General features: G+C 46.8%; 1 protein-coding gene across 7 annotated transcripts in view; it reads left to right on the forward strand.

Annotated features, from left to right (window-relative positions):
- Positions 1-1233: 1233 nt before the first annotated feature.
- BICD2 (BICD cargo adaptor 2) overlaps positions 1234-17558 on the forward strand; it is an 88440-nt gene continuing 72115 nt past the window's right edge. For 4 of the 7 annotated variants that reach the window (XM_040569145.1, XM_040569148.1, XM_040569146.1 and 1 more), the window contains exon 1: positions 1239-1672. In XM_040569145.1, the coding sequence (XP_040425079.1) occupies positions 1412-1672 (261 nt within the window). In that variant the 5' untranslated portion in view covers positions 1239-1411. Of the gene's footprint in view, positions 1673-17558 lie in introns of all 7 variants that reach the window. The other 3 variants (XM_040569147.1, XM_040569144.1, XM_040569150.1) reach the window with 3 other exon arrangements.

A 17558-nucleotide genomic window follows, 5' to 3' on the forward strand; every position in this document is an offset into this window, starting at 1 on the left:
GAGCTGCTTACAACTTACAGCGGCCCACCAAGGGAGGTGTTTGGCTCTGTTCTGCCATCAGTGCGCTGTAGGAATTAATTCTACCTGTGGTGCAGAAATGAGTGTCTGTGAGTATCCCCATTTCTGTGCCTACCTCCCATGCCATTGCCGCTGTACCTGCACAGTGGTGCAACCTGTAGCAAAAGCTGATGGCTTTTTCCTACCTGCTTGGCAGCTCCCTTTTCAAGCGGACGTGGTGAAGTTCCCCACGTATTACTGACTCACAGCTATTTATGCCAGCTGAGCTTGTTGCAACAGTTCTCCTCCCTGCTTCTCTCAGGCAGTTCTGTGCTACATGAGCATCTGGGCCCGTGGGTGTGCTTTCCTCAGGGCGGTGATGTTGGGGAACACGGGGCAGATGGCGAACTTGATGGAGCAACTGCTTGGAGATGTGAAACACTGTAAAAAACGAGATAATGGTAGTTCTTTGGTGTGAATGTCAGTCGTTGGGGCTGACAGCACTCTGTGTGATGTTGCCTACTATTAGCTCTTCTTTAAGAAGTAGTTGTGTTTTTATTTTCAGCTCTTTCTGAAGCCTGATGACTTCCAGCCGCCCTGGAAGTACTTGCTGGCAAGGGGCTAGACGCCAGGAACGTATGCTTGGCGGTCAGTTTTCAGCCACAATCCTGCTTGGGCTGAATTAGGTTTCCCTTGTGAAGCTGTGCCTGACGAGTTAGGCTGTTGGAGATTATATTTAGTCCTTCGCAGCACACACATTACTGCGAGTGTGAGGCAAGCATCAACCACTAACCTAACTGCGAGCCCTGGACAGTGCTTTACCTTCACCCAGCGCAGCCGGGGGGCGATGTGGTTAGGCTCCTGATTTTCCCCTTGCCTGCATGCAAGGTGCCCACCATCACCAGCCTCCTGGGGCTGCCTCCAGCTCCAGTGGGGGCCCGAGTGCTCGCCCAGACGCAGGGTTAGGGGCACACACGCACGGGAACTGCCATTTCGGGGGTCCCCGGAGCCCCCCGGGCTCTGCCTCCCCGCGCCCGCCAGGGGCTGCTCTGCTCCCTCCGGGCGCCGTGGGTGCGAGGGGCGGCCGCCGCCCCGCGCGGTGCACTGTGGGGGCTGTAGTCCTGCGGGCGGCGCTCCCCGCGGGGCGGGCGGCGGGCGGGGACTCCAAGCCCCAGAGTGCCGCGGGGCGCCGGCCCGGCCGTGCCTTTTGAATGATTTCACTGCGCTGGGCGCTCGGGGCCGGGCCGGGCGCGGAGCGGAGCGGGGCGGTGCGGGGCGGTGCGGCGCCGGGCAGGGGGCAGGGGGCGGCTCGCCCCTGGATGGCCGCCCGGGGGGGCTCTGCTGGCGGCGGGGGGGCCATGCCGGGCCGCGGCTGCTAGGAGCGAGGAGTCGTTCGCCGCCGGCGGCTGCCGACATGTCGCGGGGAGCCGACATGTCGCTGGGCGCGGAGGAGGAGGAGGAGTACGGGCGGCTGGTGATGGAGTCGGAGCCCGAGTGGCTGCGCAGCGAGGTGAAGCGGCTCTGCCAGGAGCTGAGCGAGACCACCCGCGAGAAGATCCAGGCGGCCGAGTACGGGCTGGCCGTGCTGGAGGAGAAGCAGCAGCTGAAGCAGCAGTACGAGGAGCTGGAGCTCGAGTACGAGACCATCCGCGCCGAGATGGAGCAGCTCAAGGAGGTGGGCGACGGGGGACGGGGCTCCGGGCACCGGGGAGGCTCCCCGGGGAGCTCCGGGGCGGTGGGGCACCGGGGGACACCGGGAGGGGGACCCGGGGGTGCTGCGGGAGCGAAGTGGGCACCGGCTGTGGGGTCGGGGAGCAGCGGGCTCGGGAGCTGGGGGGCGTGGGGACGGTGAGGGCAGGAGCCCTGGCTTCCCAAAAAACGGGGTGCCCAGAGCCGGAGCCCTGGCTTCCCAAAATGACAGGGTGCCCAGAGCCTGGCCTTCGCCGTCGAGGTCAGAAGTGTGACTCAGAAAGAAAAGGCTTCGCTGCCCCTCGCAGGGTGTGTTTTCTGTCTCTTCTCACCCCAGGAGCTGGTGGTGGGTCAGTCCTGGGGCTGCAGCAATAGGGGAGCCCCCTGCCTGCTTTGGGTGGCCAAGTGTTCCCCCCCCCCCCCGAGCGAGCAGGGCGTGTGGGACCCGCTGCGTGCCCGCACCGTGTGCTGCCACCGCCTCGGAGGGGGAAGGGCACGGGGCGAGCATTGGGCCCTGATGGGCATCCTGGGTTGCATCTTCTGAGGGTACGGCACGAGGCAGGTGGTTGTCACGTACCTGCTCCTGTGCTGGTCTGACACCAGTATGAGATTTCTCCCCTAATGACTTAACGCGGGCCACCACGAGAATAATACAGTGGGCTTTGGTTCACATAGCTATGCTTCAGTGCAGTTCCATTTGAAATTTTTTTTAAAGAAACCCCACATGACATCTAATCCTTGCAATGAAGTAAGCTTTGTCAGAAGAGGTGCTATGTTTTACCGGGTCAACTGATGCCTGCATTTTCCTTATGCAAGATCTTCAGGTCTAGAAGATCAGAACTGCACCACCGTAGGAAGAGTCCTTGCACGGAGTGGCACTGCCGTGTCAGAACATGTAGACACACGGTTACCTCTCCTTGTGAGGGTAGCTGATGTCCTGCCAATCTACTGTGCACTGAGTCCCATGGGAACACGTTTGTCTGCCTAAGCTCTTGGTTATTTTGGTGACTGCTTCTGTGCAGGCAAACCATATGCTGCTTTTGAATTGACTTAGGCCTCGCCTTGTTTGCAGAAGATCTGATATAGCCTGAGATGTAAATGCATGCGAATTTATTTGACCGGTGCCACCTATGTCCTCTTGGTCTTTGGTTTAGCTCATGTCAGATGGAAATGGATGTAACATTGCAATAGAGTGTTTCAAAGGGGAAGTAAATACAAGTGGATTTGTACAAATTCAGCTGAACTTGTGAACGCCCTCACTTCCTGCATCCTGTGTGTCTTTTGGTCTTCTAAATGGGGTTTTATTTTGCTTTTATTATGTTAAACAAGTACAAGCAGAGGAGTTAATTAGTTTGCATTAAATAGCTATAAACTTGTTAACCAAATGCAGGCAGAACTGAGGGACCGCTGTAGCCAAAGCCACTTGAAAGCAGCTCGGTTCCAACTGTCCGAGTGTCAGGGTGCCCAGGCGTGTTGGCGTGACCACTGCTGGGAAGCGGCCGTGCCACCTGGGAGTCCAGGGTACTAGAAACAGCCTCGGAAAGGAGGAGAGAGTGATGGGGTAGTGCTAAAGGGAGGGAGGAATCAGCAAACCTGTTTGGTAGGTGGGATGGGGAGATGTGGCTCTGGGCGAGAGGTGAATGGACAGGTCCAGCCTCATCCAGCAAGCCAGCGCCTGACCCGCATGTGGAAGCTGGGTTGTCCCAGGGTGGCACTTCACTCCCTGGGCTGTGCCTGCATGGGTGTTGTGTGTGTAGTCTTTCAGGTGGGAAAAGGCTTGAAGACAACTTGGTTTTGTTCTTTTAGGGCTACAGCATTTCAGAGGCTTGTAAGAGAGATTTGGGACAAAAAAAATAAAAAATGTCAGGATCAGCAATCAATGATTCATCCCTTTTTGCTTTTAATATTCTGGAGGATTTGCTTTGTGTGCGTCCTGTTGTAATTAAGTCAAAACCTGGGAGGCAAACAATTCTGGGAACAGTTTGAGGACTCTGCTAGTCATCCTACACAGGGAAAAAACATTGCTCCTCTAGCTCTCTTGTGCTGCGGAGGAATCTGGTCTTCATTAGATCTTGTAAACCTTTAGCAAATGCATGAGGCATGTTCTCAGAGGAGGAGTTTATCTTCTTTGCTGTTTATGCAACTTCTTGCTTTTCCCAGGCGTGTTTAGAGGTGCCTTGCACACGAGGCTTGCCGCAGAGCAAGCTCCAGTTGCAAAGGCTTTCACCTTGGGTTACACGAGGTTGCTCCTGGGGAAGGCAGGGGAATTGCTGGTGGGGTGTCTGACTGGAAAAGGGGTGCTTTCTGTCCCTTCTTATCATGACTTTATGCAGCCTTTAAAAAAGAATTCCAGTCTCTTAAATTCTTGTTCTGTTCCCCACTGCATCTAGAGACCTCGATAGCGCAAGGCCATATTATGCCGAGTGCTGTCAAAGTTTCCTGTCCTGCTGGCTGTTGTAAATTTGGATATACTTTAATATTATGAAGCATCCCGTATCATGGCTCTGTGCATACCTTAGGTAAAGGAGCTCTGGGCTTGGGAACTTTAGAACATAGCTTGTTGAGGAGTACAGGCTTTTCGGCTGTGGTTGTCAGGTCTTGCACAGCTTTCCGGCCAGGTTCTCCCCCCTGCCTGATTGGGGCAGAACTTCCTAGCCGTAACTCCCCAGCTTTATCTCTTTGGTAAGTGCACATGGCATCCTCGTTGCTGTACCCCTTTGCAAAGATACCTTTGTACATGTGGTATTTGCAGTTCAGATCATTGTGATAAAACTGGGGAGCTGTCCCCTCCTTGCACAGAGGCTTTGCACAAAATTCTCTTCAGCTGGGGTCCTCGGAGAGCGTATTTGTCCTTTTATCTATTCACATGCTGGCTTATATCTCATATTACCCCTCTCAGGGTAATTTGTGCTGTGTTTCTTCCACAGTTTTCATTTGAGATATCTAGAGAAGTGCTGTCTTCCCAGGTATACTTACTGGCTATTTTGGTCCCACCCTTACCTTTGTAAAATGAAATTAATATCAAATCTTATTAAATGTTATAGGTTAAAAATACATTTCCCAGTTCAGGCGGATGGGATGCTGGCTTCCAGTGAAATACTACATCACATTGTATGCCTATGGTTTTGATCGTCATTTTCTCCCCGCTAGGAGATGAAGCAACAAAGAGTTGTTTCTGCTGGTTGTGTTCAGCTCGGAAGGCATCCTGTGAGCCTTTCTGTGCTGGCGCTAATTGTACAAATGCTAGGGCTGCCTGCCTGCCCCAGCCAACATTTCCACGCTGACGGGGAAGGTGCGCAGGATCAGTGTGGCGATTCAGCTATTGGCATCCTGGTGATTTGTAGCAGAATGTGGCTGGGAAGGCTAGCTTCAAAGAGGCGTTATCTGCTTCGTTCAGTACTTCTGAGTTGCTTTTGAGATGTCAGTTAGATTTATGGTTAACTGTAGGGTTAGATATGAAACTGGCTGCTGTCCAAAGCTACTTTCAGATTAGATGTGTATGTTGTGGTGGTGGTGGTAGACTTGCATTTAAATCTTCTGAAAGCAGGGGCACGATTATATTATGAATTATTTATTTCTGTAATAATGTAGAAGTGTGCAAGTAGACTGTGGCTGTCCTTAAATCCTAAGAGCAGGTGTCAGTACACCACAGCTAATGACAAGGCCTCCTTTGTGCTTTTGTGGAGAGGGGGTGGGTGGCAAAGCTTACAAATGAAAGAAGAGCAGCAATAAAACTAGTGTCTTGTTGTTCTCTCTGATATTATTTGGGCTTCATCAAAATATAGCCTGCCTTTCTGTTTGTTTGGTTTTTGTTTCCCTTACACTCTTTTCCTTTTCATGTGGTGTCTTGAAATTGTGCCCTTGAGAGCATCAAACGCACCTAGTAACAGAAGCAGGTGCATGGTAAAGGTGTTGTGTGGCTGGCTGAGTGTCCAGGTGTACCTGTGACGGGCAAGCCAATACAAAGGTACCGCAAATGTTAAACACTTCAGGAGAGTATGCCAAATAATTTTACATATTAATTATTTTTTTTAGGGAGGGGAAGACAAAGGGAAAGTGTTAACCAAATCTTTAGTTAACAGGAAAAGTCATTTGAGGTGACTGTGGAATGCCAGGAGAGAAAGCAGTGAGCTGTACATGACTGTTCGGTTCTCTGTAGGGTGGCAGCGGCTCTTGGTTCTGTTTTTGCCTTCCTGGACTGTGTACTGACTTCATTGCACGACATGAACCCACTGTAGAGGGCTCCTGGATAGACCTGAATCTGCTCTCAGGCAGCTTTCAAGTGAAACCTTGAGCTGCCTCATTTCTCATCAACATAAAGTGGGGCTTATTCTGCTAGTGAGGTGATACGTGCCCAGGCTGAAATATTTGTGCTTCTTATTTGAATATACTGCTCAAATGGAGTGTACACTATCTGATCGCGGAGGGAAGTTTGGCTTTGGTTAAGTCACTTACCTATGTAACAGTTAATTGGACGCAGGACTGGTTTAACATTTGAACTGTGTATATTCAAAAGGGGAGAAGAAATCATGCCCTTTCTTGTTGGGAAAAATGCTGAATACCTTATTGACATGAAAGCTCGTCATTGGATTTTACTTTCAAAGCATTTTACCTGTTGTGCTGCTGTATTGCTATGCTCATTTTGTGTGATGGAGCATAAGGGCAGAGGAAAGAAATGGCTAGGTTAAAGTCACGCAACAAACCAGCGGTAGATGGGGATTAAATCCTCTGTGCCCCATAGTTCAGCACTTGCTTGACACCAGGTCTTTCCACGGTAGATAATGATGTTCAGTAGTAATACCCCTAAGGCCTTAGGTACACGTCTGCATCCTCTTCCTGACAAATATTCAGAGGTCATATCGATTCCTGTTGAAAGGGAAGGACCCTAGTGGCATTTGACGTTACACCCAGCCATCTACCACTGTTAAATCAAAGGAGTTAGTGTGTAAAATAGGGGAAGTGTGTGCTGGTTTGGTTTGGTTTGGTTTTCCCAGATAGACCTTGTTAAGCTGGAGTTGATTCTGGTTGTACGCATGTAAATGTAGAATAAAAAAAGGACAGCTACAAGTTGTTGGGGAACTGATCAGTTTTGCGCATACTGATAGAAAATACTTAGGCTTCTGTGAGCTTCTCTTATGGATTTAATGGTGGTTATTACTTGGACAGACTCTAACACCTGCCACGCTTGAAATGTAAGGGAGAGGATGGAATTGATGTCTTGGTCTAAAGTAGGACAAACCTGTGGTGGGGTCAGCAGCCCCAAGGAAACTAAAAGATTACATTTTGATAAATTATGATTGGATTACATTAAGAATACAGCCACCTGTAATTTAATCTGATGTCTGGAGCAGTGTGGACACCTGCTACTGTGTTTGGAAAAGCGGCCTTTCTTGCATATTTGTATTTTTGTGAAAACAAACCTGAACAGTTAAACATTCCAGTTTTACCTGCTGTACTGGAAATAGTAACCTGTAAGGCTTCGTGTTTTTAACCTTCATTTTCTTTGCCAATGCTGCTTCATTTGCCTTGTTAAAAATCAGAAAGATTTGTTATTCCAGAAGTGAAGTGATGATTTCCTCATAGAGATGCCTAATTTTCTTCTCGTGCTTTTTCCTATAAAATGCACTTCATACTATTTAATAGAACATCATAATGTTTGGTAGAATATTTCAGACCTTTGGGTGGCTGTCCTGGTTAGAGTATTAAAAAAAAAAATCAGAAGTAGTGGTTTCCCTTAAGTTTCTGTAGTCTCAGCTGAGAGCTGGGACTTGAACTGTGCTGGTTTTTTTTTTTTTTGATGCTTGTCTGTGCCTTGGCCAGGAATGAGGGCTGTCCCTGACCATCCAACAAACATTAGTTTGTTTTGAATTTTCTACATTTGATTAAATTCAAGGTTTCACGAAACAAAAGTTGGCAGCTGTAGTCCCATCTGCTGCATATCTTTCCCTGGAAGCATGGCAGCGCCTGGTGTTGGCTGTGCTGGTGGGGCGGATGCAGTGTTCTGTGCTCTGGAACGGAGGCAAATTTCCCTTTTTATGTTTTTGTTAGCAGGTTTCTTTTGCTTTCGGATTAGGTCAGTTTCCTGATTTGGGTCCCCCGTGCGCTGCAAGTGGTTGTGCAGGTACCACAGCACTGAGACTGGGTTACAGCAGCAGCAGGTAGATGGAGAGGAGCACCTGCAGCTGGTCTTATGCTGAGCTCGACTGTGACACTGCTGCCTGAATGGCATGACCCGTACCCGCAGGGTGCTCATGGGTCCCTCTTGCAGCACTTTTTGTCTTTACCCAGAGAGGCTGCTACTACTAGACACTCAAATTTGGCATCCATCGGCGTGCAGTTCCAGATGAGGGCACTTCAGAGCTGAGGCTCTGCAGATTTGGGGTGGTGGGCTGCGGGATGAGGCTGCTGGTGGTTCAGGGAGCGCGAAGACGGGCACCTCCCTGTACAGCGAGATGCAAACGGCTTTGGCAGGAGGAATGCTGTGTTAACTACCACTTGCTGGCAGCTCTTCTGCGCAGGTGCTGTAGGGGCAGATTTCTTCCAAGTGGTTTTGCTGAGGGCTTGAATGAAGCTGGAGGGTTCTGGTGGGCACCACTACGTGAGTGCCTGCTGTGTCCCCGCACATCCCGTTCATGGGGGCGGAAGTTGTGCGGCCCCTGCTGCGTCAGACATCCGGCCCCTAACTGAAAGTCTCAGAGTCTGGCTGCGCAGGGGTTTTCTTCAGACTCTGCTGTGGTGATCCCTGCAGTTTACATGTTTCAAATCACAATCTCACTAGCTGTTTCAAAAACCGCTGGAACAAACTCCAGTAGTTTCAGGGGTATTAATACCCAATATATCCCTTTGAATTTAGGAACATATTTCTTCGAACCTGAAAGAAAATTCTATGATTTGGAGAAGTGGCTCTCTTTCCTAGGAGTGGGGCGAGGGGGTGGGAACAGCAGTTAGTAGGGCTGTGTGCTGCCCTGGAGTTAATGGATTCACCATTTCCTCTTCACTCTACTGTATGCGAGGTTGTGACTAATCTGTAGCAGTGTGGGGCCATAAGATGACTTCCAGAGGGTGATTCATCCTCCAGGCATTCATTCGCTTTCTTTCTCTGCTTTTGGCAGACTGTAGTAGAATGGTTTGTTCAGATCTGTAACTGAGCAACAGAAGAATATAACATGGGTTTGAAATATGATCCACAAAACCTTAGCAGAGGGAAGTGACATAAATAAACTTTGCCATCCAAATGAATGTAGGAGCCTCCATTTTGGAGAATAGCTGGTTTTAAGTGGAAAAGCTGCAGAATGGTGCCTCTTCATTATTTTCCCTTTTCTCCAGCCCTTTTCTTCCTTCTCTCCATCTCGTGCCTTCCCTCTGCTCCTTTCTCCCCGGCTCTTCTCCCTACACCAGCTGGATGTGCCCGTGCAGCAGATGCCACCTCTGTCCCCAGCTTGCCCCAGGCTTGTGCTGTGGGTGGTGGCAGGACTAAAAGCCCTCCATCCCTGGCCCAACAGGACCAAAAGCCCTCCATCCCCGGCCTTGTCAGCAGGCAGGCCAAAGCAGGCCGAGGCAGGCTTGGGGGAATGCCCAGAGGGTCCTTGACCAAGGAAAACCGCGTGGCTGGAGCGGATGTGGCCGGACTGGGGATTTTGACCCAAGCCTAGTCAGAAATAGGTTTCCGTGCAGTCCCAGGGCCATGTTTGGCACTTGGGATGGGAGCAGCCGTGCCATATTAGGGCTGTGTAGCTCCCGCAGAAATGACTGGCATGTCTGGTGGTGTGCTGCAGCGGGCTGTACGCCCGGCCTGCCCTGCCGGTATGTCGCAGTCCTTTGTCTCCTTAATCTTTGTTTTACCCCTTAATTGCTGCCAACGTGCAGCTTGGATCTTAGCGAGCCTGTGAAGCGGTTGCAGCTGAGCACTGCGGTGCAGGCAGTGAAGTATACGGCTGTAAATTCAGTCGGAAGCCTCTCTGCATCCAGTGCTGAACAGAAGTGGCCGTGTAGTCTAGCACTGGTTCCTAAGCGAAGTGTGTTGGCTTAGTGGATGAATAAGCTTATTTCTCCACTATCACTGCAGACCAAACAGATGTTTTAACTGCCCTCCAGCCTGCCCAACCAATAAGGTTTTGTTACTTCCTATGTGCAGACTTAGTTGCATCAACAGTCCCCTTTTGAGGTCAAAACCCCTTTTTATTTTTCAGACGCCCGAGGGAAGACATTTGTTGGGATCTTGCTGTGCTGCATGCAGAAGGGGACCCGCGTGTTTCCCAGCCCCACAGGGATTTTGCCAGGCTCCCTGCGTGCAGGGCTGCGGGTGTTCGGGGAGAGGGGTGGCCCTGTCACAGCCTGCCGGGGTGCCCTGCTGGTGCATGAATGGGACCTTGTGGCACAGGGGTGGTGGGAAGGAAGTTGAAAGAACGCTTTTTTTGAGCAGGCAGTATGTGATTATTTTGGGGTTTGCTCTGATCTCATTTGGAGAGGGGCATTCTGGCCTTTGAAATAGGAATCAGCTATTGTAGGGTGAATACGACTGTTCCCAAGAGTCTGTGAGCAGAAAAAATAGTCATGTAGCATGTGACCTCAGCTTTGGGACGTTCTGTCAAAAGAAGAAACATCATTTTGCCAAAACTTACTTTCCTAAATAAATGTTGATTTCTGATTTAGATGGAACCATTCAGCAGAGTTCATGATTTAAACTTTTCCATGGCACAGTTTAATCCAGTAACTTTCTGAAACTTGTATCTGTGTGAATAAGGGTCCAGTCTGATATGTGTCTTTGATTCACTGTGTTCAGCAGCTGTGTAAGCACTTCCCCTTGGCTCATTTTGGTGACACTTTTATCAAGTATTGATTTTTAACCAAGAAATGGTTAAACACAAACTTTCTCCACTGTTTAAAAATCAGGTAATATTTTTTTAACACAAATCAACTCTCTTGGAGTGAAGAACAGGAATTGATTTCTTCGTTTCCAGGTCAGATTTTCTTGTCCCCTTCAGACTTATAGAAATGTACATAGTTTGACGGCTGTAATGTCAATAGCATGAGGCTTGACCTACAACAAGAGGTGTCATTTTTTCTCCCTTTCTCAAATACCTGTTCTTCTTCATGGCTCTTTTTTCTTCTTCCAACATTTGTGGCTTCAATCTTTGGCATTTCTCATTGCAAAAGTCTATTTTACACACTCGGTAATGGTTTTCATTCTGTCACTCAACAGTACTGGGATATATTCTCCCACATCTTACAGCTGCAGTGGTAGGCAGAGGGTTTTAAAAAAGCATTTGCATTTTGAATACAGCGACATATTTAGTGTGACGAAATGCGTAAGAAAATGCAAGCCTTTGTCCACCCTCTGCAGCATCGGTACTTTAAGGAGGGCTTGTCCTGGCCTTGTCCTCCAGAAAAGACCCTGATTTTCTTTTCTCCCAGTTACAATGGAATGATAAGCTTTGTAATCTTAAATAAATCTGACCTCTCTAGCTTTTGTCAGCCAGCTCTCTGGTCTTTCATAACAATATGGATGGTTGTTTTTTAAATTTGAATGGCTGGCTGGCTTTCAAGATGAATGAGATCCTGTCATGTAAAAATCTGTCTTCTGTGTACGTAACAAGTAAGTCTAGTGTGGAAGTGGGATCTTTAGCATACTGTATAGCTACACTAATCTGCATTTAAATAGTGCAAATGAGTTAACTCCAAGTGCATGAAACAATTTTGTTAAATTGGAATATCCCCTTGCTAAGGCAGGTTTATTCAGTGTTGCTTGTGGTCTTCCTTTTCTGATGAGAAAAAGAAGGCAGGTGAAGTGGATTGCAATTTGGAGCATTACATTGGATTTATTTTTAGTTTTGCATCACAATTTCTTTCCTTCCATATTTTTAATAAAATTTTTCTTTTAAATATAAACTTGGTTGGACCAGGTCATCTCAGAGGTCTTTCCCAACCTTAATGCTTCCATGCTTCTTGGGTTTCTGTGTCATTGATTCAATCCACGATCAGTTCAGCAAACATCATATAACTTTTTCAGTCTGCTTACACTAGGAGATAATGGTTGTGTTCTTCTTGGCACTTTGGTGTTCAGAGCTGTTTTGGGTGGGCAGGAAGGCATTCGTCTGCCCCCTCCCGTCAACTGCAAAGCTTGCATAGAGCTGAAGAGGGAAGAATTGTAATTTACTTTTCCTAATTAATAGGATATTTCTGACATCTGATTATTCAGTTGTGACAAGAGCCTGTGGGAGTTCAGTGGGGTTAGAGACCATTCTGATATGACTGACTCATATGTGAGTTATGACAGTATTGCCAGAAAAGCTAACTGAGGTGAGAGGGACTTAAAACATTCAAGGTCTCTCTTCTGCCGTGTGCTGGACTTGCACTGGATGCGTAGAGGAGATCTGTGCCCTAACTCCTATTGGAGACCTATTCAAGAGAGAGAAAGCTGCTGCTGTGGCCTAAATAGGCGAAATCTTGGCTTTGTGCACTGAATATATATTGGCAGTATTGCCAGAGTTAAATGCCAAGACATCAGGAATTGTGCCTTAAAAATACATATATATGCCTGCAGTCTTTTGGAGCTGAGGGTAGGGGCAGGAGAAATTGAGAATTAGGTTGATTTGTTTCTTTTGTGCAATGACAAAGGCTAGGAAATCCCTGAACTGCCCCAGCATTTTCCCCTTCTTTCTGGAATAGCAAACATTCCACGACTCTGGTAGCTGGGTTTTAAATGCCAAATACTTTAAGACCTCTGATACTCCTCATACAGTTTTGGACTCACATGTATGAAGTGTTAACTGAGCATCTAACCTTGTGCAGATGTTTGCACTGCTAACCCCTTAACATAAACAAATGCATACACCAAATCATGCCCTTAACTCTGGAGCTGCTTTGAGTTTAATGTGAGTTAAGGCTCGTGCTTTCAAAGAGCCTTTTGTAGCAACTTTTCTAAAAACAGCAAAAAAGTATAGTCTGTGTTGTGCTCTAATTACTTACCAAATGGGAGGTTTAATGGGAATGCAGACGGACCCTGAAATCTAATGACCAGGACAGGAATGACCTCTCTTCCCTGACAAGAGGGAAATCATGTGCTAGCATTTCCTTGGAGTTGTGCCTCGGTGTTTGGTGGGAGAGCCAGCATGTTGCAGACTGGAAGTCGTGAGACGCCCTCGGAAATGCTTGGATTTCATTCTGCAGTTGCAGCATCAGTTTTTTGTCTTGTTTTTCTCCCTCCATTTATTTTAAATGGGTTGGGAGTGTTTTAATGGGCAGGAAATGGGGATGGCTGTTCTGTGAGCACAGCTGTTTTAAATAAATTTGAAGCAGTGGAAGGGTGGTGAACTCTTTCCTTTTGGAAACGGCCAAAAGCTTTGTGGCATTGGAATATCTTGTTTGCTTTTTGAAAGAGCAAGCTTAGTTGCATTGTTTCTGTTTTTTTTTTTTTAAACTGTCCTCTTATATCCTCAGTTTACAGCATTACAAGTTTCCTTACTGTGTCAATGAGTCTGTTAAGGATGTTTTCCTCATTAAATTTGTAAGAAAGTAAGCTGAAGGAAAGGGTTTTTAGATTTTATGCATTACCACTAGAGTCTAATCTTGGATTAAAATTCATTCCTTTAGTTCTGTTTAGAGATTAAATTTCTTATTCTTTTTACCCTTGGGAGAAAGGAAGTACACCCTGAAATTCCAAAAGTTACTTTCAAGTGAAACTTACGTACTTAATCAATTCTTGATAAAACTCCCTTAAAAATAGTCCACGGGATGAGCCCTTTCTCTCACACTTGTGGTGCAGTGCAGGCAATTACATACCAAATGGACTTGGCTAATTTCATGTGACCCTGCTGAATTGCATTAAGAAATCTTTTTGAACACATCAGACCTACTCAATGTAAACACAAATTTCCCCACAACACACAACTAACAGCATATCAATTTGTATTTGACACTGGAAGTTAATAAAGCATAGATGTGTATTGAGTGTCGTGCAGCAGGAGGCAGCCACCTGTGTTTTTGTTTCTTCTCTGTGTACATACGCACATGTCCAGTGAAGTCTGGTGAATTCTAGCATTATGAGAAGTCTGGAAAAAAAATGAGATTTTTTTTTTTGCATACAATAGCTAAACACAAGAAGAAAAGACCTTCGTTGTATAATTTTTTTTTTCAGAATGTGTTTTGAGGGATGTTTGTGATCATTGACTTCTTTATGTATAATGAAAGGATGTCTAAATCAGTCTCTTATGTAGACCTTGGCAGCTGCCAAGTTGAGTGGGGGGAGGAGAAGGGTAAGAAGGGAAAAATGGGCCATTAGCTAGGCACTGAACTTTTAGCTTTAAAACCTAGGTTACAGTGAGTGTGTAGAAAACATTCCTCATGGCTGCCCAATCCTGCGCTCATCAGAAACCTCCTTCCTGGAGCTGGGCTGATGGAGGATGTTCAGCCTTGTCTGATAGCTTTTGCTTCCTCTTTTTTTGCTCTTCTAGATTTTTTTAAAGGATGTCTGTACAGATCTAGTTTCTGCTTTCTGAGTAACTTTTCCTTGAGAGATTCATTGGATCCGTGAAAGGATTTTTGAAGGCATCTTTCCCAAATGGAGTTGGGTAGTTCTAGAGCTGCCTCTCTCATCGTCTGGCTTTTAGTCTGCATGCTTGCCATTTCACAAGGGTCTGGCTCTTTCATTCAAATCCCCTCTGGTTATGGTTGTTGAATTCAATTTCCTAATTTAATATGCATCCTTTTGGTAATTCGGTCTCAAAATTTCTTTGTTTTCAGAAGATTAAAGGAAACACTTCTTTTTCAACAAGTGTGTTCTCTCTCACCTTCCTGTCCTTCCCTACATGTAGTGTGCGTGAAAGAGCCACAGCCGTAACTGACTGGAAATGGAAAGGGAGCCTCTAAGGCTGGGGAGGACCTGAGCTGGACCCCGGGTGGGTGGCAGGTAGCTCTGTCGATGCTCCTTACTCCCACCCGTACCAAGAAAAACTGCAGCTGCTCGGCTCAGCAGACTCCAGCCAACTCCAACCTCCTGCCTCTTAGGTCATATGTTCCCTTCTAACCCCACAAGGGGTTGGATTTGTGTGTTTTTTTTTTTTTTTTTTTTTTTTTGCTATTGTTGATTATGAAATCACTGAAGTTGGGGAGCAGAGTACTTTATATAACCTAAAGTTTCTCCTTTATTTTCTCATGAAGGATTTCTACTGAGAGGTCTTCAAAAGTGAAGGCTTAGAATAAATATAAGATACTAGGAGTTTTATTTGAAATTTAATGTTACTACTCTGTTACAAACCTGTCATACTTTTCTTAAAACATCAGGCATCACTATGTGTAACTGTTGTATTCATTAGTGTTTGTGTGTATTAATGTGTGTACGTATATATTTGTGCATGTGCATATATATATATAAAAGTAACCATTACACTGTCATTTCTGTATGCGCTGTGTTAACGTTATAGCACTGCCACATGTACAACTATATACACAGCTGGGTTAAAGGAAACCAGTGAGCCTGTCCCAGGCTGCTATGTGTAGGGCACGGTGGCCGTGGGTAGGAGTGGTGATCTTCCCAGCGTAAGTAACCTCTAGGCAGAGCACTCTCGCTGTCTTGCAACTAACTCCACCAACCAACTTCAAATGGAAGTTTATCCGTGCAAGACAGGTAAGTCTGTCAGTGGTGGCCTGCTGGCTCTGACCTTACAGCAGATTGCACATAAATCACTTGATGCTTGAGCGTATGTGGTTGCGGGGTGGTTTCTCAGGAGGTGGCATGCCAGGTGCTGTGGCAGCAGCGCAGCGGCTCTTCCACACAGCAGCGAGCAGGCACCTTTTGGGCAGGAGGATACGTGAGGTTCACCGTGCAGTGGTTGTGGGCTAGGATGGGTGGAAAGGGCTCAGGACATGCTTAGGAGAAGAAATCCGTGGTAGGAACATGCGTGTGTGTGAGGGTTTCGAGTATGACATCTGCTCGCTCCCACCTGCAGCTTTGCCCCAGCTTCATTTCAGTCGCATTTGACTCAGACACAATAGGTGAGATACAAGGCAGCTATTTTTGTAGTTTCTTCTTTTAAAGGTAATTAGTGCTTCTTGCATGAGTGCAGCCTATGTTCTTTATGGAGAGTCCAGTTCAGGAAGCTATTTAAAGGTGGGCTGAAGCCAAAATATCCAAGCTAAGCCCTGGGAAATGAGACTGCTTGCACTTAGCTGGCTAAATTAGAGCGGTGTTTGGGGAGTCGGGGTGTTTTTAAACACTCCCCCCCTGCCGCCCAGTTACAATGAAGTCTTGTTCTAAGATCCTTCAGTAATCATAGAAATATTTTAAGAGCACATTTGAGTCACTTGGAATAATTCCAGCTGTGGAGTTGTTTAGCTCCAGCCTCTAGTGTATTTGTGTTGCTACAGAACAGTCCATAAAAACTAAAGACTGAACCAAAGCACATACATAATTAACCACAAACCCAACGTGCCGTGCTTAACTTATTTTCTAAGTTTCTTTTCTTGGCTCAGAGGTGGTGGGGTCTCCATCTTTGGAGCCATTTGAACCCAACTGGATGCTGTCTGGAACAACCTGCTGTAGCTGCCCCTGCCTTAAGCAGGGGGAGGGAGGGTTGGACTACATGATCTCCAGGGATCCCTTCCAGTCTCAACTATTCTGTGATTCTGTTACTCTGCTTCTTGTACTAGTTTCTATATATATATTTTTAAATTTCATATTGTGCTTAATAATATACCCCATAGTTTTGGATACAGTTCTAAAGATTGAACTCATTTTTATGATTCCACCCCCTCCCCAGTTTATTTTTAGGCAGTGAATACTTGCTGAAGGATTAAGTAGCTGAATCTAGTTTTTAGCAAGCGGGGCATGTGAGATATGGTAGTTGTTTGACTGGATTTCGGGAGGACCGAAGGAATGCTGACTGCTGTGACACTTGCAGCCTTACCTCTTAGGAAAGGAATGCAGAGATGGGTCATCTTCTGTCAGCGTCTGGCCTTTAGCAGGCTTTATAGGTTTATTCCCACACTTGTTTTTTTTGCAGTGATCCTACTAGTGACTCTTATTTGCAGGAGTTTTGAAGTGTCATTGTTCCCCCCTCCCTGCCCTGCATTCTGCATCATTTTAACCTCTGTCCTTGCAAGCTGTGTTTAACTTCTGTGGGGTTCTGGAGTAGGAAAAAGTATGTTTTGATGGAGTAATCCTGGATTAATGCTGACAATGTTTGATCATACTTTCCTGTCCTCCTGTGTCCCCAGTGGAGGAGAGTATAGTGGTGACTTGGAGAGAAACTGTGTACCCAGAACTGTCCATGTCCAGCAGAACCAGGCTGGAAGTTTGGATCTTAGCTTGTAACTCCTCCTTCCTGATTTTTAGGAAGGTGAGGTGCCTCTGAGGGCTGGGGTGCAGGCTGTGCATCAGGGCTGCCGGGCTTGAACATAGGCATGACCTGGCAGTTTGGAGGAAATCTTTCCTGTCAAAATGTTCTATATTTTATGGATACATGGCAGGGTCGAGAGATCATAGTATTCTAGCCAGTCATGTTTGAGACATCCTTCTCCTTCCCCTCAGTAATTAGGATTTACTAATAAATCAGGTTGATCATATATATTATCTTTACAGAAAGAGATGAGGAGGAGAGGTCTCTCTAAAGATCCCTCATTGCCTGTTTGATTGACTTGGGAAACAAATATAAAGCAAGCAGCAGGAGTACAAGAAGAAATGTAACAGTGGGAGAGTGCTGCTAATACCTGCTTTGAATGAAAGCTGGGTGGACCGTCGTTAGCTACTGTACTAGTTTGTAGCTGGTTGCTCTAATCTAGCCTGTGTGGCCAAGTGCCCCAAAATATAAATCAGTTATTGGGAGTGAAGGAAAAGGACCTTTTTAGCATGACACAGAGCCTGTTAATGTCAAAAT

This window comes from Cygnus olor, chromosome 10 (genome assembly GCF_009769625.2).
Source record: "Cygnus olor isolate bCygOlo1 chromosome 10, bCygOlo1.pri.v2, whole genome shotgun sequence".
In the NCBI taxonomy this organism is placed as follows: domain Eukaryota; kingdom Metazoa; phylum Chordata; class Aves; order Anseriformes; family Anatidae; genus Cygnus; species Cygnus olor.